The sequence below is a fragment of the Phodopus roborovskii genome, unplaced genomic scaffold (assembly GCF_943737965.1).
Source record: "Phodopus roborovskii unplaced genomic scaffold, PHOROB, whole genome shotgun sequence".
NCBI lineage: Eukaryota > Metazoa > Chordata > Mammalia > Rodentia > Cricetidae > Phodopus > Phodopus roborovskii.
In genome coordinates, this window is record NW_026126480.1 from 35,832,330 (window position 1) to 35,859,313 (window position 26,984).

Below are 26,984 nucleotides of genomic sequence, written 5' to 3' on the forward strand. Positions count from 1 at the left end.
ACCAAAACTCGGGAGGCAGAAGCAGGCGGATCTCTGAGTTTGAGACCAGCCTGGTCTGCAGAGCTAGTTCCAGGACAGGCTCCAAAAGCCACAGAGAAACCCTGTCTTGAAAAAACAAACAAACAAACAAATTGAGAGAGAGTGTGTGTGTGTGTATGTGGTTTTTTTTTTTTTTTTTTTTTTTGCTTTTCAAGACAGGGTTTCTCTGTGTATCTTTGGAGTCTGTCCTGGAACTAGCTCTGTACACCAGGCTGACCTTGAACTCACAGAGATCCACCTCCCAAGTGTGTGCCACCACTGACCAGCACCATTTCTTTTTAAAAGTGTGTGTGCCATCTCTCTAGTTCACTAATATACTCTTGATTACATAGTTTACGTATTACAAAACCACTTTTTTGGGGTGTGTGTGGGGCTGGGCATGGTGGCACACACTTTTAATCCCAGCACCCAGGAGGCAGAGACAGGAGGATCTTTGTGAATTCCAGTCCAGTCCAGAAAAAGGTTACATAGTGAGACCCTGTCTCAAAACAAAAGCCACCTGTCTTGGTCAGTGTTGTATCGCTATGAAGAGACATGATGAGACACCATGACCACCTCAACTCTTATAAAGGAAAACGTTTAATTGGGGCTGGCTTACAGTTTCAGAGCTTTAATCCATTAAAATTGGCAAGCATGGAGACGTGCTAGAGAAGGAGCTTACAGTTCTGTGTCTGGATCCACAGGCAGCAGGAAGAACACAGGCATACTAAGCCTGACTTGAGCTTCTGAGACCTCAAAGCCTGCCTCCACAGTGACATACTTCCTCCAACAACACCACACCTACTCAAACAAGGCCACATCTCCTCATAGAACCACTCACCTTGTGTCTATGAGAGCCATTTTCATTCAAATCACCACACTACCATTTAAAAAATATTTATTTTGTGTATGTGTATGTGTGCGCGCGCATGCATGTATGAGTGTGCACATACGCGCATGTGCCCAAGACACCAGAAAGGGGTGTTAAGTCCTTTGTAGGTGGAGTTACAGGTCAACTGCCTGATGTGAGTGCTGAGATTGGAACTGAATCCTCTCAGAGTGGCAAGAACGCTTACCTGCAGAGTCATCTCTCTAGCTCCATGTGAAACCACTTTGGTTGTAGAAAAGTCAGTCTAGTGAAAAATAGGGAAGTTAAAACAACCTGAATCGCCACTGCCAGAGGGAGTCTGTTAGCATCTCCGGCCTTAGTGCATGCTAGGCACAGTGTGAGGCTGAGGCAGAAGGATTACTGCAATTTGAGGCCAAAGTTGGCCACACAGTAAATTCTAGGCCTGTAGGGACTACTCTTTTTAAAAACAAATGAACAAACAAAGAAACAAAACCAATTTCTTCATGTGTATGGACTGCAGTCAACACTCACTTCATGATGAACTCCTGAGGGTGCCCTGTCACACTGTGTGTGTGTGTCTTAACAAAAGCAAGATAATCCTACGTACAATTGTCCAGAATGCTTGTAAGAATGGCACCCCACTAGTATACATAACTTTTAGGTTTATGTCTCAGTTAAACAAGCAAAGGCTTGGGAACCAGGAGAGGAAGCACATACCTACAATCCAGGTATTTAGGAGGTGTACACAAAGAATCTGGAGAGTAAGATCATGCTTGTCTGCATGTCTACATAGCAAGTATCAGACTAGCCTGGGCTACATGAAACCCTATCTCAAAAACTAAAATTAAAAAAAAATGTACATATGGCCTCCTCTGTGCCAGGCTTTGAGGGATCACAACAGACAAAGCCCATTGTCGGGCTGGCAAGATAGTTCATCCAGTAATGACCATTGCTGCGAGTACGGGTTTTTTCGCCTGCCGCCTAGTTTTGTCCCGCCGCTGCGCCAGCCCCAAATAACGCACTGAGACTTTGTATTAGATATAATTCTGTTGGCCGGGTTACTTGTTTCTTATTGGCTAGCTCTGTCTTAAGTATTAACCCATTTCTATGTATTTCCATGTGGTCTCCTTACCGGGGAGTGAGGCAGGCGTCTAGTCTCCCTGGTCTCTCCATGCTGACTGACTCCTCCTTCCTACTTCCTCTTTCCTCCTTGTCTCCTAGTCCTTCCTATCTTCCTTTCCTATCGGCCAACAGTGCTTTATTCATTAACCAGTATAAGAAACAAACACAGAATGACATCTCCTATCAGGAACTTTATGGTAGAAAGAGAGAGCTGACTTCTACAAGTTGTCCTCTGACTTCCACATGTGTGCAATGGCACACATGCATACAGGAATGTACACACACAAAGGAAACCAGACCCCTCTGTCCTCACACTGGTGGGGAGAGAGCCAAAGAGAAGAGCACCCTCTAGAGATAAACGCTAAGGAGTGGTCTGAGGAGAGGTGGTTTATGAGTGAGTGTTGTGTGATTGTGACCAGGGGAGGCGTCACTGACAAAGGCCTCTGAAGTAAAGGCCTGAATGCCATGGTAAGTGTGTAGATGGCTGAGGAACAACAGTGAGAGATTAGTGCATAGTGAGACGGGAAAGCGGAGCTGGACCACAGGAGCAGCTTTACCACTGAGCTATACCGACAGACATCTTTGTTAAGAATTTCATTCTGACTTTCACACCACAAGGACATTTGCTCAACTATGTTCATAGCAACATTATTTGTGATAGCCAGATCTTGGAAACAACCTAGATGCCCCTCAACTGAAGAATGGATAAAGAAAATGTTACATTTACACAGTGGAGCACTACTCAGTGGTAAGAAACAATGACATCCTAAAATTCACAGGCAAATGAGCTGAACTAGAAAAATCATCCTGAGTGAGGTAACCTAAAACCAGAAAGACAAATATAGAATATACTCATATAGTATGGATACAGACATAAAGCAAAAGACTCCCTGTGTACAGCCCACAAACCCAGAGAAGCTTGAACCCTCTTCCAGAAACAGATGGAAGCAGATGCAGAAATCCAGAACTAACCATTGGGCCAAGCTCCTGGAGTACAAATGAAGAGAGGAAGGAGCAATAATATAAACAGAGGAGTCGAGACCATGATGGGGAAACCCACAGAATCAGCTGACCAGAGCTAGCGAGAGATCACTGACTGACAACTAACCCTAACCCTGACAAATGGGGAACCTTAAGACTGAACTAGACTCCTTTAATATGGGTGACAACGGTGTGACTGGGACAATATATGAGGCCACTGGAAGTGGATCCAAGATCTATTGGAGAGATGCCTGGCCCAGCCTAGACACAGGGGTGTGAGGGTGGGAGGCGCCTTGGTTCTGTCTCAACGAGATGATGGGACAGACTTAGTAGACTTCCAAGGGGAGGCCTTACCCTCTCCATGGAGCAGATGGGAGATGGTGTGGTGGGAGTGGAGGGGGAGCAGGAGGAGAAGAGGGAGGGGGAACTGGGATTGGAATGTAAAAAGTAAATTAATAAAAAAATTAAAAATAAACAAGAAAAATTTTATTTTGGGGGCTGAAGAGCTGGCTCAGTAGTTAAAAGCACTGACTGTTTTCTGCCAGAGGATCCAGGTTCAATTCCCAGTACCCACATGGTAGCTCCAGTTTCAGGGAATCCAATCCCTCTTCCGGCCTCTTTGGGTACTGTGCACACACATGATACATGGACAGACGTGCAGGCAGAACACCTATACACTTAAAAATAAATAATAAATTAAAAAATCCATTTTATTCTGCAGTCAAATACTGGAGATGACTTTCCCTCCCTTCAGTTTGACTCTGTTGCTGTTTCTAGGCCTGTTCCAGCCTTCCTGGAATTTACTGTGGGTCTTCTAGCAACAGGGCTGCCTGGGAAGCCTTGAGATTGACACCCAGAACCACAGCTCTCACACCCTCTCCACCATCCATCCACCTCCACAAGTGAGAAGGGCCAGAGTAAGTTGTCTGGGACAGATGTGAGTCATCTGCAGGGAGGGAGAGAGAGAGAGAGGGAGAGAGAGAGACAGAGAGAGAGAGAGCAGGCACACCTCAGAGGGGTTACACAGGGAGAACTTGGAGTTGGAGGAAGCAGGACAGATTTGAGGAGGAAAGTAATGTTCTAGAGCAGAGGGAGCCCAGTGCCAAAGGTTGCAATAAGGAAAACCTGATCTGTGAAAGAAACAGCAAGGAGGAAGATGTGGCTGTCAGTAAGGGGTGAGAGAGAGAAAGAGGCAGCAGAAATTTCTTGTTTTTTAAGCAAGGCTTTTGTGAGAAAATATTTTTATCTAGAGTGTATGTTTGTCTGATGCTCTGGCAGAACAGTTAGTGCTCTTAAACAGTGAGCCAGCTCTCCAGGTCCTAGAACTCATCTATCTATCTATCTATCTATCTATCTATCTATCTATCTATCTATCTCCTTCCTTCTCTCTCTCTCTTTGGTTTTCTAATACAGGGTTTCCATGGCTGTCCTCAAATTCAGAAATCTGCCTGCCTCCCAAGTGCTAGGATTAAAAGTGTGTGCCACCACAACCCAGCTCCTAGAAATTGCTTAAAATTTTATCTTCTACTTCTAGATACAAGTTAAGACATTTTTAGGATTTAGGAATAATAACAATGCCAAGTTCAAGAGTTATCCCTTTTTGAATATATTTATTTTGTTTGTTTTTGGGGCTTTTGCTTGTTTATTTTGTTTCGAGACAGGGCTTCTCAGTGTTTATCCTTGGTTGTCCTGGAACTCAATTTGTATACCAGGCTGGCCTGGAACCTGAATATGTTCATCAAGGAATGTTAAGACAAAAACGGAGCTGGCAAGATAGCTTCAAGCACTGCACTAGTTGGTGTAAAGGGGTTCAGTCTCAAAGGTTAAATAAAGGGGCAAAGACATGGCAGGAAAGAAAGACTACTTGGCTAGGAGATAAGCAAGGTGGCACACCTCTTCTGTAGGTGGTTCATTCTGCTTAAGTCATCATGACAGCCTGTGTTAACTCATGCCAATAATTCTCCTTTGTTAAATATTGAATAGTGTCTGTCTTATCACACAGACATTCACTCACTCTCTCTCTCCCTCTCTCCCTGACACTCACACATGCCTCCTTTGTGTGTGTGTGTGTGTGTGTGTGTGTGTGTGTAGATGAAGACTTGTGTCCTTGTATAGTCAAAGAAGACTGAAATCAGGGTTCTCATAATCAGCCTTCTCACTTTCTGAGTGCTGGAATTAGAGACAGGAGCCTTCATTTCCAAGCTAACATGAATATCTTTAATTGATTTGACCGACTTGTTACTGCTGGACACTTATTTTTTATCCTTCTTATGTTGTGGGGTGCTGAAGAGCAAATCCAGAGCCAGGTGTGTGCAAGGCATTCACTCAGCCACAAAGCTCCCCCTCCATTCCACATCTGTCTTTCCTTTTAACTTGACTTGTTTTTATATTTTTATCTGTATGATGTAGGTGCGTGTGCACATATGCACAGGTGTGTGCTCCTGTACATGTTCATGTATAGCATTGTTCACTTTCTAGACTGACTTGCCAGTGAGCTCCTAGGACCCACCTATCTCTGGGATTACAGATGTGAGTCATTGCTCCTGGCTTTTAAATGGTGCTGAGGGTTTAAACCCTTTTCCTCAGCAAGGCCACCACCCTGGCCCATCTTCTTCCCTCCCTAACCCATCTTCCTTTTTATATTAAAGATTTTCTGGGAGTCAGGCATAGGTTCACATCTTTAATCCCAGCACTTGGGAGGCAGAAGCAGGCAGATCTCAGCCAGCCTGGTCTATAGAGCAAGTTTCAGGATAGAGAGACCCTGCTGGAACATCCTTATTGTACTGACTTTGAGGTAGCAGAATTTAGGAGTGAAGTTGGAACAGGGGTTCTTCCTGGTATGGCCAGAACTGGACTTGAGAGTTGCCTTCTGGGAAATGTTTGATTAACTGTAAACGATCTGCATTGAGGAGAGAAGACTGACAGGTAACAGACACTATTCAAGTTTTTTTTCAGGGCCTTTCAGATTCAGATGGAACAGACTTGCACTGGCTCCCATTAAAGCTGGAAAGTTAGTTACAAGCAGGAAAAAATTTTAAGACCTCAGAAAGTCCAAGTGAGAGCTGCAGGAGATTGTAGGCAAAGTTGTCCGTCTAGACCTCCAATCAGCTCTATCCCAACAGCTTCTTCCCCAAATAACCACACAGAGACTTATTAATTATAAATGCTCACCAATAGCTTAGGCTTGTCTCCGGCCAGCTCTTATAAGTTTAATCAACCCATTTCTATTAATCTATGTGCTACCCTGAGGCTTGTTTACCTCATCTGTGAACTTCCCATGTTGCTTCTCCTGAGTCTGGCTGAAGACTCCTCAGACTCTGCCCTCCTTCTTCCCAGCATGCTCTCTGACTTAAAAATCCTGCCTAACTCTTGGCCAATGAGCTTGTCATTAACACATCTTCACAGTGTACAGGGGATTTTTCCACAGTAGGAGACACAATGGCTCTGCTTGGAAAGTCTCTGCAGACACATACACAAAAGCTGGCTGAGTCATAGTGGAAACAGAGGGACTTGTGCATATCTGGGGAGGCTGGACATAGGTGACTGTTAAAGCCTTTTCAGCTATAAAATTCCATTAAGCATAGCTTAATGAAATATGGCAAAGCCAAGTTGATGCAATACCTAGTGGCTGGCAAGGTTTTGGCATTCTCATGGGTAAATAGGACAGGCCAGTAAGGTAGAGGAAGGGAAGCAGGGCCCAAGGACCAAAGGGAAAGCCTGGGCCAGCTTCTATATTTTATTTATTTATTTTTGTTTGTTTTTGGAGGCAGGGTTTCCTATCTCCAAGGCATTGCCTCATTCTAATCTCTTGGAGTATTGTGGTGATCCCCACACAGCTGTCAGATCCCTCCTACCCAAAGCTCCTGTGTTACCACACCCTAGAGTGAAGGGAGCAGGCAAAAGCACCTTGGCCTGAGTACAGACTCCTGAAATAAAGTTCAGGTTCCCAAGCCCTAGGGGAGCTAAGAACTTTCCAATGGCTGACCAACCCACTCCTTAAACCATAGAAACAGTCATTATGCATCTATAGTTCTCTAGAAACAGTGTGGCTTTTCCTAACAACAGAACAAATGAATCTGATTGGTTGGACTAAAAGGCTTGCACAGAATGTCAGTTGAAAATGTCAAGGAAAGTCCCTAATCTCTAAATCCTGATTGGTGAAAATTGTAACTGTGAAAGGGGTAAACTAATAAAGGGACCAGACCCTCACTCAGCCCCCTGCTTTAGCAGCCATAACAGGCTACAAGAAAGACACATAGGCCTGTGACTCAGCACATGACACAAAGAAACTCTAGATCCCCTGGCTGTTGGGAGCCTAGGGTCAAAACTGACACAAAGAAAGTCCAGACCCTACCCTAGCCTCCTAGATACTTGGTTCCTGGGAACTGTTTGGCCACAAAAGAAACTCCAGGGGAGACCAAAACCTCTCCTGTAGTCTCCAGAATACAGTTCTGAAAACTATTGGTATCTATGAACAACAGGCCACCTGCAAGTAACAAGACTAAGCAATAGAAACCACAGAATGTTCCCTCTCAGCACTGACCAATGAGAATAATTGGTGGACAGGTATTTTATGCCAAAATATGACTTTGAGAAATTCCTGATTGTTCCTCAAATGTCAACCAATCAGAAACCAACCCGTACCTACTGATGTAATCCTGTGATTTTTGCCTTTAAAAACTTGACAGCAGACAGGGAACTCACTTCCTCTGGTGGCTGCTGTGTCAGCCAGCTAGACGAGGTCCCTATCATGGATGGATGAACAATAAACCTTATGCATTTGCATCAGTGGGTCTTTGGGGATCTTTATGACTTGGGCACAACAACTGTAACTTGGCAACAAATGTTTGTGATTTTTATACTAATAAACCCCACTGCTGCCCTGCTCAGGGCTATCAGAGGAAACTAGGCTCTCAAGTCCCTTTCCTGAAGCCCTGATTGATCTGTGACCCACTTATGTGGTGATTTATTAAAATCTTTGGAACCCATAATTGTCTCTCTCCTTTGTGGTGCAAAAAATGGCTTTGCTTCATTTTGGTTTAAGGTCAGAGAGTTCAAACTGTTTTTACTTTTCCAAGGTTAAAGTCATAAGACCTAAAGATCTAAGGTATGGCTACTGTAGGATGTTTGGTCTTCATCATGGATGTCTTATCTAAATAATAAGAGACCTTGTCTAAGATGTGGTTACTGTTAACCCTCAAGGCCAGATGATGAGAGATTTAGGCTAAGGCCTGGTTACCAAATGTTTGGAGAATTAAGGAAGAAAGTCTGTTTCTTCCTTGTATCTTGATAAATAAGTCTTTTGCCACATTCCCCTTTTTGGTTGGGGTATTTAAGAATGTTGAAGAATAAAATTGGTGTGTTCAGTATTCACTGGATCGCCCTCCTGACTCTATTCTGTGTCTCTGTCTTTCCCTTAGCATCTTTACCTGCCGTTTCTCAATCCATACTCCCCCCTCAGGTACGGACCAGGCAAGTTGACTGAGTTTGACTTAAACCCCACAAAGACATGTTACTACAGATTGGCACCACAACGTGGGCTATTAAAAATATTACCACTACAAATGGGCTAGGTGTAACAAAAGGAAGTGGTAGGTGGGGAGCATAAGCCAGAACACCAGTTGACTGTAGCCAGCAGCATGCTTACCCACCCCAAGTGCATGTTTCTGGAAAAAATGTTAAACTGGTTTATCCATGGGCTGTGGGTGATCGGGACCAGAAGAAAGAAGGTCCCAGCTGGCTAACCTGGCCAGAGTTTCTGTCTGGTCAGAGGTCTGTCTGTAGGCCCCAAGTGTGGCCAGAGACTCCCTACCTGTCACACTTTGGTTTATGTAAGATTTAAGAACCCAAAATAGACTGGGACTAGGGCAGCCATTAGGCATGGATGCCATTCAGTTGTTATTGCTAGTCTTTTAATTTTTAGATTTATTTTATTTGTGTGAATGTTTTGCCTTTATGTATGTCAACAGTGTGTGTGGGTGCCTTGTGCCCATAGAAATCAGATGAAGGATCTAATCTTCTCAAACTAGCATTATAGATGGTTGTAAGCCATGATGTGGATGCTAGGAACTGAACTTGGATCCCCTGTGAGAGCAGTAAGTGCTCCCCCCAACCCCCAAGACAGGGCTTCTCTGTGTAACAACCCTGGCTGTTCTGGAGTGGAACTAGCTCTGTAGACCAGGCTGGCCTCAAACTCACATAGACCGGCCTGCCTCTGCCTCCCAAGTGCTGGGGTTGAAGGCGTGAGCTACCATTACCTGGCAACAAGTGCTCTTAGCCACTGAGCCCCTGCTATTGTTAGTCTCTTTGTAGACCCCTCGTCCAGTTCATAAGACATTGGCACTATTTCTCTGTGTGTATGCTTTGTTCTCTCAGTTAATAAAAAAGATTTATTTTGGTTCAATTTTAATTTAAATACAGCTGCATCACATCCCCATCTCTTCTCTCCAAACCCTCTCTCAATTTGTTTATTTTCCTTGCAGCATGAGGGGTCCAGCCCCAGGCCTTAGAGTGCTAGGTGAGTCTGCTCTTCCTTTCACTTTTATTTCATTGGAAAGTTTTGTGTTTACTCAGAGACGACCCCTCTGCTTTTTGGTAGAGCTATGGATGGAATATAGGGTGTCATGCATGCTAGGCACGTGGTCTACCCCTGAGGTGTATCCTCAGTCCTCCTCTCTCTTTGAACTGGCCAATCCTCTCTGTAATTTCCAGTTCAAGTTCTGGAAGGAGTCAGCTCACTGGCTGACATGTCATGGTCACACTTTATGGGGCAGAACCCTTCAAGATCATCCCACCTGGGGTGCTCACTCAGGCCAGATATTTCATTGTGTTTGAGCCAAGCCATATACAAGGACTGAGACCCTTCCCCTTAGCCTTGGCCTTGTTATTCAATTTATACCTTAGTCAGTTGATTTCCATGTCCCCAAAGCATCCTAAGCTTCCACTTCAAACAATTCAACAAAGACCCCCCCCACACACACACACACAGGTACACCCAGCCATTTGGGTTTTAGTTAATTCCAGATGTAGTCAAGTTGACAACCAAGAACAGCCATCACACAAAGCCAATGCTCTCTCCCTGAGGTATAGTCCCAGCCTTGGTTTTGCTGATTTTGGTTCAGGATGCCACCATGTGTCCGTGCTGCCTTTGAACTCACAGCCCTGAGAGCTGGAATCACCACCGGGTGGCAGCAGGCTAATGGAGAATTGTAGATCTGATTTGTACTTTCTTTGACTGACAGGTAACAAGGGCAAGAGGAACGAACAATCCTGGTGGTGACAGATTTTGCAAACGTGTTGCCATTTCCTGATTTCAACTGTTGACTTCAGTCTGAGCAGTGAGGTCACACTAAAAGCAGGGCTTCTCAGAGATGTCATTGCCTCAGCGGTATAAATCAAGAATGAAGAGTATAGGCCTACAAGTGGGTGTCCTGAACACCACCAGCCTGGGCACTATCCATGAGCGGCAACCTCAGCAGGCAGGGCCCTCCCTCCAGGGATCAGTGAGTGGATTTGTAGGATTCCTATTCTTGCATTTGCTTTTGATATTGGACCATAAAGGCTTCCTGGGCTGTGTGTGGTCCCCTCTTGTCACTGAGGCAACTGCACTGAAATTCATTTGGGGTTTCTTAATGTCAGATTCTGTTTCAAACAGGTATTATTCTGGCCAGGTGGTGGTGGTACATGCCTTTAATCCCAGTACTTGGGAGGCAGAGGCAGGCAGATCTCTGAGTTCAAGCCAGCCTGGTCTACAGAGTGGGTTCAAGGACATTGAGGGCCATACAGAGAAACCCTGTATCAAAAAGCCAACACCCTTCACCAGCCCCCAAAGCAGGTATTTTGTAGATCCAGATGTGTCAGTGAATGACCCATGTGGCAAATATGGAGTCTAGAAGAACACGCAGCTGGTCTGTATCAAAAGAAGTTTGCAGGGGCTGGAGAGATGGCTCAGTGGTTAAGAGCACTGGCTGTTCTTCCAAAGAACCTGGGTTCAATTCCCAGCACCCACATGGCAACTCACAACTGTCTGAGGGATTCTGACAGCCTCACACAGGCATACTTACAGTCAACACGCATAAAGATAAATAAATAAATCTAAAGGAGTTTGCAGAAATTAGTTTTGGTTACCATCTAAACAAACTTAAAATGTTCCTCACTTAAATTTGTGATGCAGTTTTAAATTTTTATTTTTCTAAGTCAGTGAACTTTACTTTTAGAGAAAAAAGTATTTTGTATCTACCTTTGTAACTTCATCACAATAAAAACTGTATGGAAAACAACAACACAGCAACAAAACACTGTCATGCCCACTAAACAAACAAACAAAAGGCCAGGGCTAACTAAGGGTTTGACTAGCAAGGGCTTAAGAGTTAGATCAGCAAGCACAAGGTCCTGGGTTCAAACCCTGGTGCCTTAGAACAAACACACGAACCCAACTTCCTCTTCTCTTGACAGAGCCTCATGGATCCAAAGCTAGCCTGGAACTTGAGATCTTCCTAACTCAGCCCCCAAATGTTGAGATCACAGGCATGTGCTACAATGCCCGGCTGTCAGAAGTCCACAAAGCAGAAGAGAGCCACATTTAGGCTTTTGAGGCTAATATGGTCATCTCTTTGAGGGACAGAAGCTGTGGTTATGACCATCAGATCCAGAGAGCATCAAAGAAAAGTCAAACAGAAGGATGGGGATGAAATAGTTCAAAGGCTCTGATAACTTACTAGGAAGCTCTCTCTCTCTCTCTCTCTCTCTCTCTCTCTCTCTCTGTGTGTGTGTGTGTGTATGTGACAGAGAGAGAGAGAGAGAGAGAGAAAGAGAGAGAGAGAGAGAGTAATCGGGAGAAGTGCTGCCTCAGGACTTCCCCAGTGTGGTCCCAGCCTGGGATCTTTGTGGCCAACTTCCTCAGGGGAATCACTTTCTTGGTTTGACCCCTAACTTCCTGTAACTCTTGAGCCTCACAGCCTCATAGTTCTTAAAGAGAAGGTGTGTGTGTGTGGGGGGGGGAAACCCTGAGAATTTGCTATGATTCAAATACACTCTCTCCGTGCACAGACATCTTAATTAAGCTTCCAAAGGGACAATGCCAAATGCAAATTCTCGATAAGAAAATAACCAGTTTTGCCTTGGCTTTGCACCTTTGAGAAACTTTCATATACAATCCATGTGTGTTCAACAGGAGCTGAAGACAAAAGCAGACTAGGGCTGCATTTGGATACTCAGGAGCCAGCTGCAGCTGCAGCTGCAGAGTTCTCCCATCAAGAAATCCGAAACCCGCCAGCTGCTGAGATTAAAGGAGTGGACCACCACTGCAGGCTATTTCTCCTTTTTGTAATGAGGACACCCATCCTGTTTCCCCACTGAATTTTGGAAGTTCCTAAGTTGTGTGATTCTTTGGCTTCTCTGGTTCTCTTTGGCTTCAGTGTGAACCAGACATTAAGTTCCACCTGAATCAATTCAGATGACTGTTTAGGAGTTAGATGTAGTAGCACATTCCTTTAAAACCCAGCACTCAGGAGGCAGAGGCAGGCAGATCACCAAGTTTGAGGCCATTCTAGTCTACAAAAAGAGTTCCAGGACAGCCAGAGCCACACAAGAAACCCTGTCTGAAGAAAGCAGGAGGGAAGGAGGGAGGAAGGGAGAGAGAGATGAGATTTAAGGCTCAGGCTATAAAGTTGGTGTTAAGGTATCTGAAGCCATTTTGGGATGGAACAAATATATTTTGCAAGTGAGGAAGGCATGTGTAACAGGCCCCAGACCTTAGCAGTCTGTAAAATAGCATGTAGACAATACAACCTGTCACAACTAAAACAAAGGCTGACTCCATCAAAGTCCATATAGTCTGGGAAAGTCTCTAAATGTACTAACCTTGCTTTTTGGCTTCTGTAGTTCTGCTTCTGGCTAACTGTTCTTGTTAACTGAGGTATGTCAACCCAGAACATGGTTTTTGTGCTTAAAAGCTCATCCTGAGGAAGACTGGGGGCTACACTGGGATCCTGAACACCCAGTGTAGTCTCCAGCCAGCTAATAAAGACATTCTATTGGTCTAAACCCTTGTCTGAGAAGTCTTCTCTGGTGAATGCCCCACAACAGATTGCATTTTGAGGGCCATGGGGTTTAAATATTTGTGTTTCCCCCAGAATTTATACTGAAATTTAACCCCCAATGCAAAGATATATAGAGGTATGGTCTTTGGGAAACAGAAGCAAGAAAACGCCATTTTTGAGGCAAATGAAAACTCCCCAAGACACAAAGTATTTTGTTCTACAGTCCAAGCAGACTGCAGAAACTAGACTAATAAATTAATAAATGAATATACTCACCAGGCGTGATGAGTCACATCTGTAATTCCAGCCTGCAGGGCTCTGTGGGAGGAATATTACTTGGAGTTTGAATCTAGCCTGGGCTATAGAGCTAGACCCTGTTTCAAAACAAAAACAAAGAGTTTTTGTTTCAAAACAAAAACAGAGAGGTGTAAAAGCCTGCCCAAGCCTGATGATCTGAGCCTGGTCTCCAGAACCCCTCCTAAAATATCAGATGTCAGATGCAGTGGCCAGCATCTGGACAGAATCTGCTGGAAGCTGGCAAGCAGCAGGCAGGAACAAGATGGATCCCTGCCTCAGCAAGGTAGAACATAAGGACAGATTCCCCAAGATGTTCCTCTGACCTTCACACACACACACACCCCTATTGTGGTGTGCTTATGCCTATACACACACACACACACACACACACACACACACACACACACACACACTGAAAAAAATAACAGGTGTGGTGGTGGTGTGATGGAAAAATTAAAAATTAGGGCTTATGGCAAGAAGGGACAACTAGAGACAACAAGAGTTTCTTCCAGTAGGTAACTCCGTGAGTAGAGTACAGAGCCCACATGCTGTTCTCAGGAGATAAAGCAGGTGTGCTAATCAATCTTGCCTATCCATAATGACCTTGTAAAGAAACTTTGTACTCTATGAAATGTAACCTTGGAAACCTTGTGAGCTGAGCTGAGCAGTCTCTAGCCTCCCTTTCCCTTTCCTCTTTTCAAAACCCTTCCCAATTGTAAGCAGGCACCTTACTCTTCTGATAGAGTGAGGTCTCAGCCAGTTTGGTTCTTAGCAATAAAAACCTTTTGCTTTTGCAGTCGGGAGTCACTTCCTTGGAGGCTGAGGAAACCCGTAGGCACAACAGTGGCACCTTTAGTCCCAGCACTCTGGGTGGAAGAGGTGGGCAGATCCCTAAGAGTTCCAGGTAAGCTAGGGCTACACAGTGAGGCTGACTCACAAGAAAAAATAAATAAAATTTAAACAAAAGAAATTACGTACTTTTTTGCCTTCACCCATATCTTGAAGCGTATTTCCCATTTTTCTTGTGACAGTTTCAGTGTTTAAGAATTGGATCAACTTTGAGTTCTTCCTTGAGCTGAGTAGACATTCACTTTGCAACAATTTGTTGACTAAGCTGTGTTCTTTCCACTACATATTTTTGACACCATGTCAAAAAGTGGCCAATTCAGTCAGTCACTGCTAATATATTCAGACTGGGTGTATTGCTCCTGTCAGATCAAGGGAGGAAGATTGTATCAGGGCCAGACTGAGCAACTTGAGACCCTATCTTAAACCAAAACCAAAACCAAACTCTCTCTCTCCCTCTCTCAAAATATTTTGTCATACCGGGACATTGGTGACACAGGCCTTTAATCTCAGCACTTAAGAGGTAAAGGCAAAACGGGTCTCTATAAATTCAAGGCCAGCCTGATCTACAGAGTAAGTTCCAGGACAGCCAGGGAAGTTACACAGAGAAGCCCCATCTTGAGAAAGCAAACAAAGCTTTCTTCATATATATGTTCATGAAGTTGTATAATCATCTCTACAGTCTAAACCCAGAATATTAAATATTACTTAAAGCGATTAAACCCATTTACAGCCACTCTCTTTTCTGTTCCTTCACAATCAGTCTTCCACTTTCTCTCTGAGGGCTGGGACTGTAGTTCATTGGTAGACAACCAGTACCCTGAGGTGCTATGTTCGAGTACCAACATCACACATACAAAAAGTTAATACTTTCTCTGTATATGTGACTCAGATGAAATTCCACATGTGAGCCCTTGTACCTGGCTGCTTTCCCTGAGTCTGTTTCAAGGTCTACATTGTAGCATAAACTAGCAGTACCTCTCTGCCACCTCCATACCCAAGTGTGGGGATTACAGGCTGCCATGCCTGGCCTTGCTCCTTCTTTAATGACTAATAATGTGGAACATCCCTTCAACTCTTTATTGGCCATTTATATATCATTTTAAAAGAATCTCTGACTGGGCTGGGGATGTAGCCAAGTGGAAGAATGCTTATTTATCACACAGGGCCTGGAATCGGTCCACAGAACCATAGGAATAAACATCTTCCCAAACCTTTTGCTCATTTAAAGCATACATAATAGGAACTAAGGGGTATAGATCCCTGAACTACACACAAGAAAGAATTACATATTTTTAACTTTCAAAAGTATGTTCATTTATAAAACTTTCATTTTAAAATTATTCTGTGTGTAGGGTGAACAGAGCATACATGGATGTCAAAAGACAACTTTGACCTTCTGTGGGTTCTGCTGGGGGTGGAACTCAGCTTGTCAGGCTGGCAGAACCACACATCTCTTTATCCACTGAGCTATCTCATGGGCTCAGCAATTGATTTTTTTTTTTTTTCTTGAGGAGGGTTGAGGCAGGGTTTCTTTGTGTAGATTTGGCTGTCCTGGAACTTGCTCTGTAGACCAGGTTGGCCTCGAACTCACAGAGATCTGTTTGCTTCTACTTCTTGAGTGCTGGGATCAAAGGTGTGCAACAACAGTTGATTTTTTAAAAGGAAAGAAATTTTAAGCCGGAGTTGGTGGCGCATGCCTTTAATTCCAGCACTTGGGAGGCAGAGGCAGGTGGATCTCTGTGAGTTCGAGACCATCCTGGTTTACAGAGCTAATTCCAGGAAAGACTCCCCCACCCTCCAAAAGAGAGAGAGAGATTTTTAAAAAGACACCCTCCAAAGTTGTCTCTTTGGTTGTTGTAGAGTTGTCTTTGTGTCTGAGTTCTTCACATAGAGTCTGAATGCCCTTGCATCATCATCTGTGCTCCTTACAAGTGTTTTCTCCTATCCTAAGGATTGTATTTCACTTTTCTAAAGAAACACCACTCCGTAGCTTGCTCCAGGCTCCTCTCCCCTCCTCCTTGTCACCCACAGTCTTCCTCTGTGGTTCAGCAGCTCAGCTTTAGCGTTATTTCCTGAGCAACCACCTATCATTGGGGGGGGGGTGTTTTTTGTTTTGTTTTGTTTTAGATTATAATATAATTACAATGCTTCTCCCCTCCCTTACCCCATCCAAACCCTCTCTATCTCAATTTGAAGAGTCTTCCGGAGGCTGAGGCTGCTCAGCTGAAGTGGCTGTCACTTAACCGCCTTGCTGTCTGCTCTGGGAAGATGTGAAAATGCAAGCAGGCACAGGAAGTGTATCTAACCTGCTTACACTTCCTCTCTGAACAGAGAGGTTTCACAACCCTGGCAGGAGCATACCCCTCCCTCCACCCCCACCCAGTGTCACCAGCCTGGTGGCCCTGAGAAAGTTACACTGCAAGGGGCCCCATGCAAAAGGCATCACCATTTCCCTCTTCCATCCTGTCTAGGTGGCCAGAAAATCTCAAGAGCTCTCAGAGACTGAGGCTGGACCACAGATCCCTCCTTGGCACAGATGAGTTTCCACATCACCGGCCCCAGACTGTTGCTATTGGGACTCCAGCTGTTTGGTAGGAAATCCAGGAGGGATGGGGAAAGGGACATCGTCTGTGACACGTGGGACCAGAAGGCTTTATAGAGCTGAAGAAAATAAGGGGTCACTCTGAGCGGTGGGTGGTATAGGCGATGTGGGGCCCAGGAACCTCAGAGAGATAATGGGAACCCACACGAGGTCAACGCCTGATAGCAAGGAGAGAAAGGGGCAAGGAAGGAAGCAGCGGAGGTGGGGTGGGTCTTCAGGGTTAGGGAGATGGTTGGTGGGACCTCCCGGGTGGGGAGGAGAATTCAGGGTTGGGTTACTACTCCACCTCTACCGTGTTAGCTGTCCTTGTTCGGAGGCACCACCTCCCTTCACCTGAATAAATAAGATTACCTCATCCCTGACATCCCAGGACACAGGGTTCTAAGTCTGACTCTAAGGAAAGCTGGGCCAGAATGGACAGTTTAGAGTCTGAGGATGACACTCTAGCTGGGAAGGGGAGGGTGTTGAATTCTAAAGGTATAGGAGATACCCTGGCCTGCTGGGTTCCAGAGCTTGAGTTCAGCTCCCTGCTGGGCATAAGATATGAAGATTCAATGAAGTTGTTCTTTGGAGTTCTCAGGTGCTGGGCTTCAAGACCCCCAGAAAAGAGCAGTGTGTGGAGTAGCCACGAACCGCAGGGCACCCTCTTTTGGTCTCTGCCTGGGAACTTGGTCGTTCTCTGCCCGGGGTCCCCTTCCCTGGCTTCTTTCTCATGGGCCTCCACCTCTTACACTTACTTCTTTGCCAATAGTCTAAGGGGAAGTTGAGTCCTTGGGGCCTGTGGGAGACAGACTGTATCATCTCCTATTCTCTAGTATAGGCTCTGGAGGGAAAGCCTGGCACCAGTCCATCTCTGCTTGGGTGTAGGCAGCCTCTGGGTTTGGAGGAAGAGGCCCTGGGGCTGCACGTGGGATGTGGGGTCCAGACAGGAAGCGCTGATTGAGTTTGCTTCCCTCAGCTGAGGCCTGGAGCTACAACCTGGATACGCGGCATGCGCAGAGTTTCTTGGCACACGCTGGGAGACACTTTGGGTACCGGGTCTTGCAGGTCGGAGATGGGTGAGTTGCTACCCTTTCAACTCCCCACCACCACTAGGAGAGTATGCAGGGCTTCACAACCGCCCAAGGTCACAAAGCTGGGGGTAGGGTATCACATACCAGGGGCTGGCCTCACTTCTGCAAGTGTCTGCTAGGTGGCTTTTCGAAAACAGAGACAAGGCTTCCCAATACCACAAAATGAGGGTGATGGGTGATATGCCACATGCGTGCACAGAAACCCTCTCCCCTCCCCTTTCCAAGTCATAGTCTAGTTGAGCACTTAGTAGGCAAGCTTGGTAACTGATGCTTTGTGGGTGCTGCTGCTGCTGTCTGAACACTAGGTCTGTGTGTTTGGCAAGCCCTCCATTGAGTGCACCCTCAGCCTTCATTTCCTTGTTTACTTTGTTTGGAGACAGTCTGTAGACCAGGCCGCTTTCACAATTGCTGCAGCTGAATATAGTCCTGAACTTCTGATCTGCTGGCCTCTACCTCTGGGGTGCTGGGGTCACAGGCAGGTGCCACCAGACCTGGCTTCTTCTTCTTCTTTTTTTTTTTCTTCTTCTTCTTCAAGCAGTTTATTCAGGATCCTTGAACATGCTTCTTCTTCTGACTCCGGGGAAACACCTGCACTCGACCTGGCTTCTTTTTAATTTTATTTTGAGACAGGGTCTTATTAAATTCCCATGACTAGCTTGGGACTTATTCTCCTGCCTCTGTTCTGAGTAGCAGAGATGGCGACAGGCCTGTGTCGCCAAAATAGCTTTAGAGTTGATGAGTTAGTGAACGAGGTCCTAAGGTGTCCACCTGACAGGCCACTCTTCTAGACTGCAAATGGAGAGAAGCTTAAGGCTATTGGGAGAGGGGCCATGGAGGAGCTCCTCTGAAGAGTAAGAGCTGCATTGCACTGGCAGCAAGTTTTTAGCATCCAATTATTATTGTTGGTGGTATGTGTACATGAAGACTATAACATACATGTGGAAGTCAGGACAACCTGCCAGAACCGGTTCCCTCCTTCTACCTTTTGGGTCCTGGAGATCAGATCAGACTCAGGTTGTCAGGCTTCTGAGCACCTTTACCCATGGAGCTGCCTCAGCAGCCAGTCTTGTATTACTCTGAAGCACTGGTTAAGATGTACAGCTGGGAGGTGGTGGTGCACACGGTTACTCCTGATACTCAGGAGGCAGAGGCAGGTAGATCTTTGTGAGTTCAAGGCCAACCTGGGCTACAGAACTAGTTCCAGGACAGCCAAAGCTACAAAAAGAAACCTGTCTTGGAAAAAACAAAACAAAACAACAACAAAACAAAACAAAAGAGCCTAGTGTGCTCTTGAGAGAGAGAGAGGAAAGTTGGAGCTCTGTGAGTTCAAGACTAACCAGGTCTACATAGCAAGTTCTAGGCTAGTCAGGGCTATCTGTATAGTGAAACCCTGTCTCAAGAAAAGAAAAAAAGAAAGGAAGGGAGGAAGGAAGGAAGGAAGGAAGGGAGAAGGAGTGGGTAGGAAATAAGAAAAGAGGGAATTGGGTAGGCAAAGGCCTGGGCAATTTCATCTCACAAGTGAGATTTTCCATCAGCGTTGTTGTGGGAGCTCCAGGTGAGGGGAACAGCACAGGAAGCCTCTATCAGTGCCATCCAGGCAATGGTTCCTGCCAACAAGTCAGCTTGCATGGTGAGTAAGGAGGGAAAGGGATGGGAAATGGGGTCCCAGGGAAGCTGAGCATGCCCCCAACACACCTGATGGCCTGAGCTCCTCCATACTGCCTTTCTGGTGCATGCAGGTTCTAACTATACCTCCAAATACTTGGGAATGACCTTAGTGACAGACACCACCAACGGAAGCCTTTTGGTAAGAATTTTGTGTGATACAATCAGGACCCGGGGAGCAGAGCACTAGGAAAGAGAGGCCAAATATGGGAATATAGACCTGTAATCCCAGCACAGGAGCAGCTGAGACAGCCTGGGCTACATAATGAGACCCTGTCTTAGAAAAAAGAAATAGATAAAAGATCCGATAAAGTGTTAGCAGCATCAGAGATTATGATAACCCTGATGCTTTCTGAGAACTGACTAGGAACCAGTGTCTTCCTTCCTTTTCTCAAGGGCTGGCCTCAAACTTACTCCATAGCTGGGGTTGACCTTGAACTACTAGTCCTCCTGCCTCTGATGAAGCTATACTGCACATCTACATACAGGCTACTTAATTTATTTTTAATGTTCTGATAGTTGCAAATTTGTACAGTTTGAGTGGATTATTGTTTTCATTGACACAGGGTCTTGTTACGTAGCCCAGGCTGGCTGTCTCTTGCTTCAGCCTCCCCAGTGCTGGGAGAGCAGGCATGTGCCTCCATGCCCCATGTGATGCAGGGTTTATTTGTAAGTTGTTTAATTAACTACAATTACAGTTCAGGTACTGTGCTAGATTACATGGGGTAAGGCTGTACGATACAAAGACATACAAAGGACAAAGTCTTGTCTATAAATTGCAGTCTGACAGAAAAGACGGTAGTTGTAAATGCAAAGAGCAGTACTGTCTATTCTGGAAAAGTGGGGTTTTTATATGGTGAATGAAGGGTGTGTGGTTGGAAGGGATAGTCCTGGAAATGTGGGGCAATACCCAGCTGTGCACAGAACATGTGATGAACTAAGGAGGTTAGAGTCATTCCATAGATGCTAGTGTTATAGAACACTAGCTCTGGGGATGCAGAGACCCTTACAGGCAGAAATGCTTTGCTTTGAAAACCATTTGGACTGGGCATAGTGGCACCCACCTTTAATCCCAGCACTTGGAAGGCAGAGGCAAGTGGATCTCTATGAGTTCGAGGCCAGCCTGGTCTACATAGTGAGTTCGAGGCCAGCTAGGATGGTTACAGGGAAGCTGTCTTGGAAAAAAAACAAAAAACAAACAAACAAAAAAAGGAAAACCATTTGGAAATGAAGGAGGTGACAGGGTTCTGAATGTTCTTATTCTCTGATGATAATGCCTGAAAGACACGTAACACAAGGAAGCCGTAACTTTTCCCCTTTGCTGCCTTCAGGCCTGTGATCCTGGACTGTCTCGGACATGTGATCATAACACCTACCTCAGTGGCCAGTGTTACCTCTTTCCCCAGAGTCTGGGGGGACCTATGTTACAAGGGTATCCTGCTTATCAGGGTAAGGAATTGGAGACCCCATGGGTAAAATACCTCTGAGGGGGAGCTGACTTCCACAGGAGCCAGCCCACAAGCTTGTTTTCATGTGGTCTTTGCAGAATGTATTAAGGGCAAGGTCGACCTAGTATTTCTGTTCGATGGCTCAATGAGCTTGGAGAAAAATGACTTTGAAAAAATCTTGGACTTCATGAAGGATGTGATAAGGAAACTCAGCAACACTTCCTACCAGGTATATCCACACATCGGGACCCTTAGTTGCAGATCCAAGATGTCCACCTGCCAGGCAGTGGTGGCACATGCCTTTAATCCCAGCACTTGGGAGGCAGAGGCAGGCGGATCTCTGTGAGTCAAGGCTAGTCTGGTCTACAAAGCTACACAGAGAAACCCTGTCTATAAAAACAAAATAAAGTAATATTCCAAGATGCCCACCTGAACTGGCTTACACCATTAGTGGGAAACATATTGTGAGGTGTGTGTCCAGAATGCACAGTTGTGCCTATACCTCTGGGGACAAAAGAACCAGTGGTCAAAAGCTGCCCTGTGCTCTGTGGCAGTATTTTGTGCTTGTCTTCATCTTTCCACTTTCTCTGTAGACAGGTTGCTGTCTCTCTTTAGATTTCCTAGCCTGTAGTAAGCTCCTGAATTTGCATGACAAAGTTCCAAAAGAGCACTTTAAACTTCCTCTCCACTGAGTCCTCCTGCAAAGTCCTGGCTCTAAAGAGATTCTGACTGATCCAGCTGTGTCTGGCAGAGCTAGTTTAGGGCTTCACAGACATAGACACAGGCTGGGAGACTGGGAGACTGGGAGCTGTCCATCCTGGTGAGTTAGGTGGGCCCAGAGAGAGGCAGTTAGCTGAGTGTCAATGCTTGCCCAGCAATGGCAAGGTCCTGGGCTCCAGTGACTCCATACTGTTTCTTCCTTTCTTTCCCAGTTTGCTGCTGTTCAGTTTTCCACATCATACAAAACAGAATTCACTTTCTTGGATTATGTTAAACAGAAGGACCCTGATGCTCTGCTACGTAATGTTAAACACATGTGTTTGCTGACCAATACTTTTGGCGCCATCAACTATGTAGTGTAAGTTCCCTTTGGAGGAAAGACGTGTCCATGTCTCTTCATCAGTTCTATGTGACCCAGCTCTTCCAGCAGCATAATGCTGGAGTCAATGGGCAGGGGCAGAGTGTGGCGGTTTTTGTATAAATTCAAGTGAAGAGGAGCATGTGGTTAACCCATGCCTTAATTGCAGCCTGGGGAAGCTTCTGCAGGAGGATTCCAGATTTTATGGGTTTGAGGCCAGCCTGGGTTACATAGTAAGACCTTGTCCAAATAAACATTTTTTTTTAATTGGGGGACTTGAAACATGGCCCAACTGTTAAAAGACTTGTCTTGCAATAGTAAGGACCAGAGTTTGGATCCCAACACCCACATAACAAGTCAAGTGTCCAGTGTATACTTGTAACCCCATTTTAGTCGGAGACAGAGACAGAAGGATCAGCAGGGGCTTGCTGGTTTTCAGTCTAACTAAGAACACTTGAGCCCTGGGTTCAAGAAGAGATCCTGCTGCAAAAAATATACAAAAAAATATACATTAGGTTTTCTTATGACCTCCACACAAGTGCATGAGAATGTGCACACACACACATAAATGTTTAGAACAATTCCCCCCTACCTTGGGTCAGGCATAAGGGTGCCTCCTTGTAATCCTAGCTGCTCAGGAGATTGAGGCAAACATCAGTTGAGCCCAGTGTGTGTTCAGACAACATAGTGAGACCCCCCAATCTCCAAAAACCAAAGCAGCAGCCAGGTGTAGAATTACACGCCTTTAATCCCAGCACTCAGGAGACAGAGGCAGGAGGATCTCTGTGAGTTTGAAATCAGCCTGGTCTACACAGTAAGTTCCAGAACAACAAGAGCTCTGTAGAGAATCCCTGTCTCAAAAAAACAAAACCAAACCAACCAACCAACCAAATAAAAAGTAAAATGGGCTGGGGAGATGTCTCAGCAGGGAAAAGTGGCAGATGTGTGCATTTGGTGACGAGTTCAGATGCCTAGACTCCATGTGTAGATCTGAGGTAGTGGGACTTGTCCCTTTGAAAGTGCTCTGGGTGCTGCTCTGTCTCTCCTGGGGCTGAGTTCATTTCCCTAATAGAGGGTGTGGTGGGGACGAGGCCTAGCCACATTGACATGAAAGTTAGCAGTCTCAGTCCCTCAATTCAGATGTGCAAACCTCAATTCCGGTTTCCAGGAGAGAAAATGTACTTAGTTGAGCCTGATTTGGGTGTTCCAGGTCCGCTCAGCTTTGCCCTGGATCTACTTTAAGTGTGCTCAAACGACACCAGCATGGATGCTGGAGTCTCCCCACTATGGGAAGGGGTATTTACTTGCTTATTTGTTTAAGACAGAGTCTTGCTATTTAGTCTTCACTGGCTTGGTATTTACTATGCAGCCCAGGTTTGCCTCAAACTTAAGGCAATCCTCCTGTCTCAGCCTGCCTCATGCTGGGATGACAGGCACACTCAATATGAGAGGAAAAAAGGTGTCAAACCTTTGACCTCTGTGTGTGTGTGTCAAACCTTTGACCTCTGACTGTCCTGGGCAGCGCCCTGTAACCGAGTCAGAACTTTGCCAGCTTTTTCTACACAAGACCAGAGAATAAATCCTTCAGTGTTCTGTCTGTAGGTGGCATCTGTTGAATATTATTCGTTGTTTGACTTTATATCCTTTCAGGATTAAAAAAAAAAGTTTCTCTTAGCTAGTAGACTGGGGACAGGCTGGACGTTTTGAGTGGAGGACTGTTTGCCAAGCTCTAGGCACTAGGACCCCTAGGAAATGAAGCTTCTGCCCTCTGGGAGCTCAACATTTCAGTAGGAGCGAGAAACATAATAAACAAGATAAATAAGCAAGTTTTATAACACAGCCTATGTACATGCCATACAGAAAAGTAAAGCAAACTGCATAGGAAGGTCAGAGAGGGAACTTTGGCAGAAAACAGCAATTTGAGACAGGCTTTCTTTCAGATAGCCCCATGCTGGCCTCAAACTCACGGTGCAGACAAGGATGGCTTTGAACTCGTGATCTTGCCTCACTCTCTCAAGTGCCAGGATTACACCCTGCTAGAGAGGGGTCCTGTTGATAAGACTTCCTGGATGTGAGGACCTGAGCTGTGTGGGCCCACAGGAAGCATTCCATCATTCTCACAGATCTCTAAGATCACAAACTGATAATGAGAAAGGTCTCTTGAATCCACTGTTTTGGCAACTTCTATGCATGCTGTAGAGATTGGAACCCAGGGCCTCATAGTGTAGACAAGCATGTACCAGTTCCCACCCTTGGCTGAGTTTTGGAAGCTCCTATCCGTGGTCATCCAGGTCCTACCGCTTTGGGCCATGGCAGGAGGGCAGGACAGAAAGAAACTGCTCAGCCAGTGGCTCAGACACCAAGGAGGGAAAGTCAGGGTCCTGGTATCAAGGCCTCACTGAGTCCCACTTCCTAAAAGTTCCTCCAGCTGCCAAAAGTGCCCTCAGGAGACCAAGCCTTGGGGAGGACACTTAAGAGCCAACTTCAGCACATTTGGAATGTTCAAGAAGAACCAAATGTGGGGGTACACACCTCTGATGTCAGCACTCTGGGGGCAGAGGGAGGATTGCTGCAAGCTCCAGGCCAGCCTGGGCCACATGGGGAGCTTAGTCAGCTAGATCTTACATAGTGCAGCTCTGTCTCTAAAAGAGTGTTGGAGAGACAGCTCAGTGGTTCAAAACATGTATGACTTCTGGAGAGGACCCAAATTTAGTTCCCAACACCCACACTGGACCACTTGTGACTCCAGCTCCAGGAGCTCAAACGCCCTCTTCTGGCCTCTGCAGGCACCTGTACTCAGGTACACATGCCCCCATACAGACACATGTAAATACATATAATTAAACTAAAAGTAAAAAGTTTGAAAAAAGAAGAGGGAACCAGGCTGCCTATGTGGCTGTGGAGAACGAAGAAGAGGGCACATGGCAGCAGATGTGGTCAGAGGCGTGGCGGTGGTAGTTCAAAGGAGAGAGGACTTAGTCTGTAGTGAGGACTTGGCATCCCCAGAATAAGTCATCAGAAGTTTTGAGTAGAGACGCAATGGTCTCTGCTCATTTGTCTTTTGCTTTGATTTTGGAGATATAGTCTCAGGCTTGTAGCCCAGGCTGGCTCCTAACTCACAGTCCCCCAGCCTTGACCTCCCAAGTCCTGGGATCAAAGGCATACATATACCATGGTACCCAAATCTGACTTATATTCTTAATGAGATTCTTCTTGGGTTGAGTGTTGTGGTACATGCCAGCATTCTGGAGTGGAGGCAGGTAGATTTCTGGGAGTTTGAGGGTAGTCTAGTCTACATCATGAGTTCTAGAGCTGCCAGGGCGACACAGTAGTGAGACCCTGTCTCAAATGTAGATAAATAAAATAGAAAGAAGATGATTTTTCTGCTGCAGCAGAGCCAGAGTCAGCCAGATGTGGTGGGGAGGAAAATGTGGCTGAAAATTGCTTGCTTAGAAAAAGTGACTCCAAATTTCTCTGGCCATGGAGTCCTTTTCGGGCCTGGAATTTTATATAGAGTAACACCTATAGCTGACTAAATTGTGGTTGTCACGTGATCAGAATGGAGGGTAGGCAAAACCCAGGGTCACCCCTCCTCAAGCTTCCCAACCGATATACATGAACTCAGGGGCACACCTCTGGGCTACCCAGAATTGAGTGAAGCCCACCAATCCAGAGGGAGAGGTGTTAGAGGGTGGGGCATGGGGCTTAGGAAACCTGCTTGGTAGATTGGAGAAAGGCTTCTGCTTGGTTGAGTAGCGAGGGGGCGGAGGGGGAGGCCTTGGGCTCTGCCTTGAGAGGCATCGTACTTTCCCCTTCCTCGGACACAGGACAAACGTGTTCAAAGAAGAGTCTGGTGCCCGGCCAGATGCTACCAAAGTGCTAGTCATCATCACAGACGGTGAAGCTACTGACACTGGGAACATCGATGCAGCCCAAGGCATTACCCGTTACATCATCGGGGTATGGTCCCCAGACCCACGTGGTGTCCCCTCTTCACCGTGTGCCAAGGTCTTCTGACTGGTAGAAGGGTGCCAAAGCTCTCCCTCTCCTCCCTCTCTTCCCTCACAGATTGGAAGGCATTTTAAAACCACAAAAGGACAGGAGAGTCTTCACATATTTGCCTCCAAACCCACAAAGGAATTTGTCAAGATTCTGGACACATTTGAGAAGCTCAAGGGCCTATTTGATGACCTTCAGAGGAGGATTTACATGATTGAGGGTGAGTCTCAGACTCTGGCAGTGGGGAGGAGGGGCTGGAGAGAGAGCTCACCCCACCGTTGCTGAGTGTGGGCCCCCAGACATAAGACAGGCAACCTGGCAGAAGCCAGCAGGAGGAGCCCACAGGCACCGGTCTGGATGACACTGGCAGATGGAGCACTGAAAGTGGGGACATTTCTCCAGACAGCCAAGTGTGCTTGTAGGAACCAGGTCCACAGGGAAGTGCCTGTGCCTGACACAGCCTCAGTGTGCAACTCAGGAAGACACACTGTGTGCATAGAGTGGGATCAGGTGGACTTGGACAAGGATCCTTGCTTGCTTCTTACTTGCTGTGTGACAGAGCTTTCTTCTCTGTTTACTTTGTTCTTTTCTGTTAAATGAGAACAATAAGGGTCAGTTGGAGCTGTACATGTCTTTAGTCTCAGCACGCAGGAGGCAAAGGCAGGAAGAGTTCAAGACCAGCTTGATCTATATAGTGAGTTCCAGGACAGACAGGACTACCTAGAGAGACCCTGTCACAAAAGGAGGAGGAGGAAAAAGAAGAGGAGGAGGAAGAAGAGGAAGAGGAAGAGGAAAAGGCAAAGGAAGAAGAAGGAGAAGGAGGAGGAGGAGGAGAAGAAGAAATCAGTTATTTATGGATGCAAAACTCAGCTGCTGTCTTAGTCCCTTATGGCCTCTTTAACAAAGTATACTAAAGACTAGTTGGTTAAAAATAACCCTTAGTTACATTTCTGTTGCTGTGA

At 45.9% G+C, this 26,984-nt stretch overlaps 1 protein-coding gene across 1 annotated transcript in view; it reads left to right on the forward strand.

The window, feature by feature from the left end:
* Positions 1 to 16,546: 16,546 nt before the first annotated feature.
* Positions 16,547 to 26,984, forward strand: part of Itgal (integrin subunit alpha L) — a 33,087-nt gene continuing 22,649 nt past the window's right edge. Inside the window, 9 exon segments of the mRNA XM_051193051.1 lie at positions 16,547 to 16,748; positions 17,718 to 17,817; positions 19,368 to 19,462; positions 19,572 to 19,639; positions 20,829 to 20,946; positions 21,044 to 21,174; positions 21,878 to 22,023; positions 25,851 to 25,983; positions 26,092 to 26,242. Coding sequence (XP_051049008.1) covers positions 16,694 to 16,748; positions 17,718 to 17,817; positions 19,368 to 19,462; positions 19,572 to 19,639; positions 20,829 to 20,946; positions 21,044 to 21,174; positions 21,878 to 22,023; positions 25,851 to 25,983; positions 26,092 to 26,242 — 997 coding nt within the window. The 5' untranslated portion in view covers positions 16,547 to 16,693.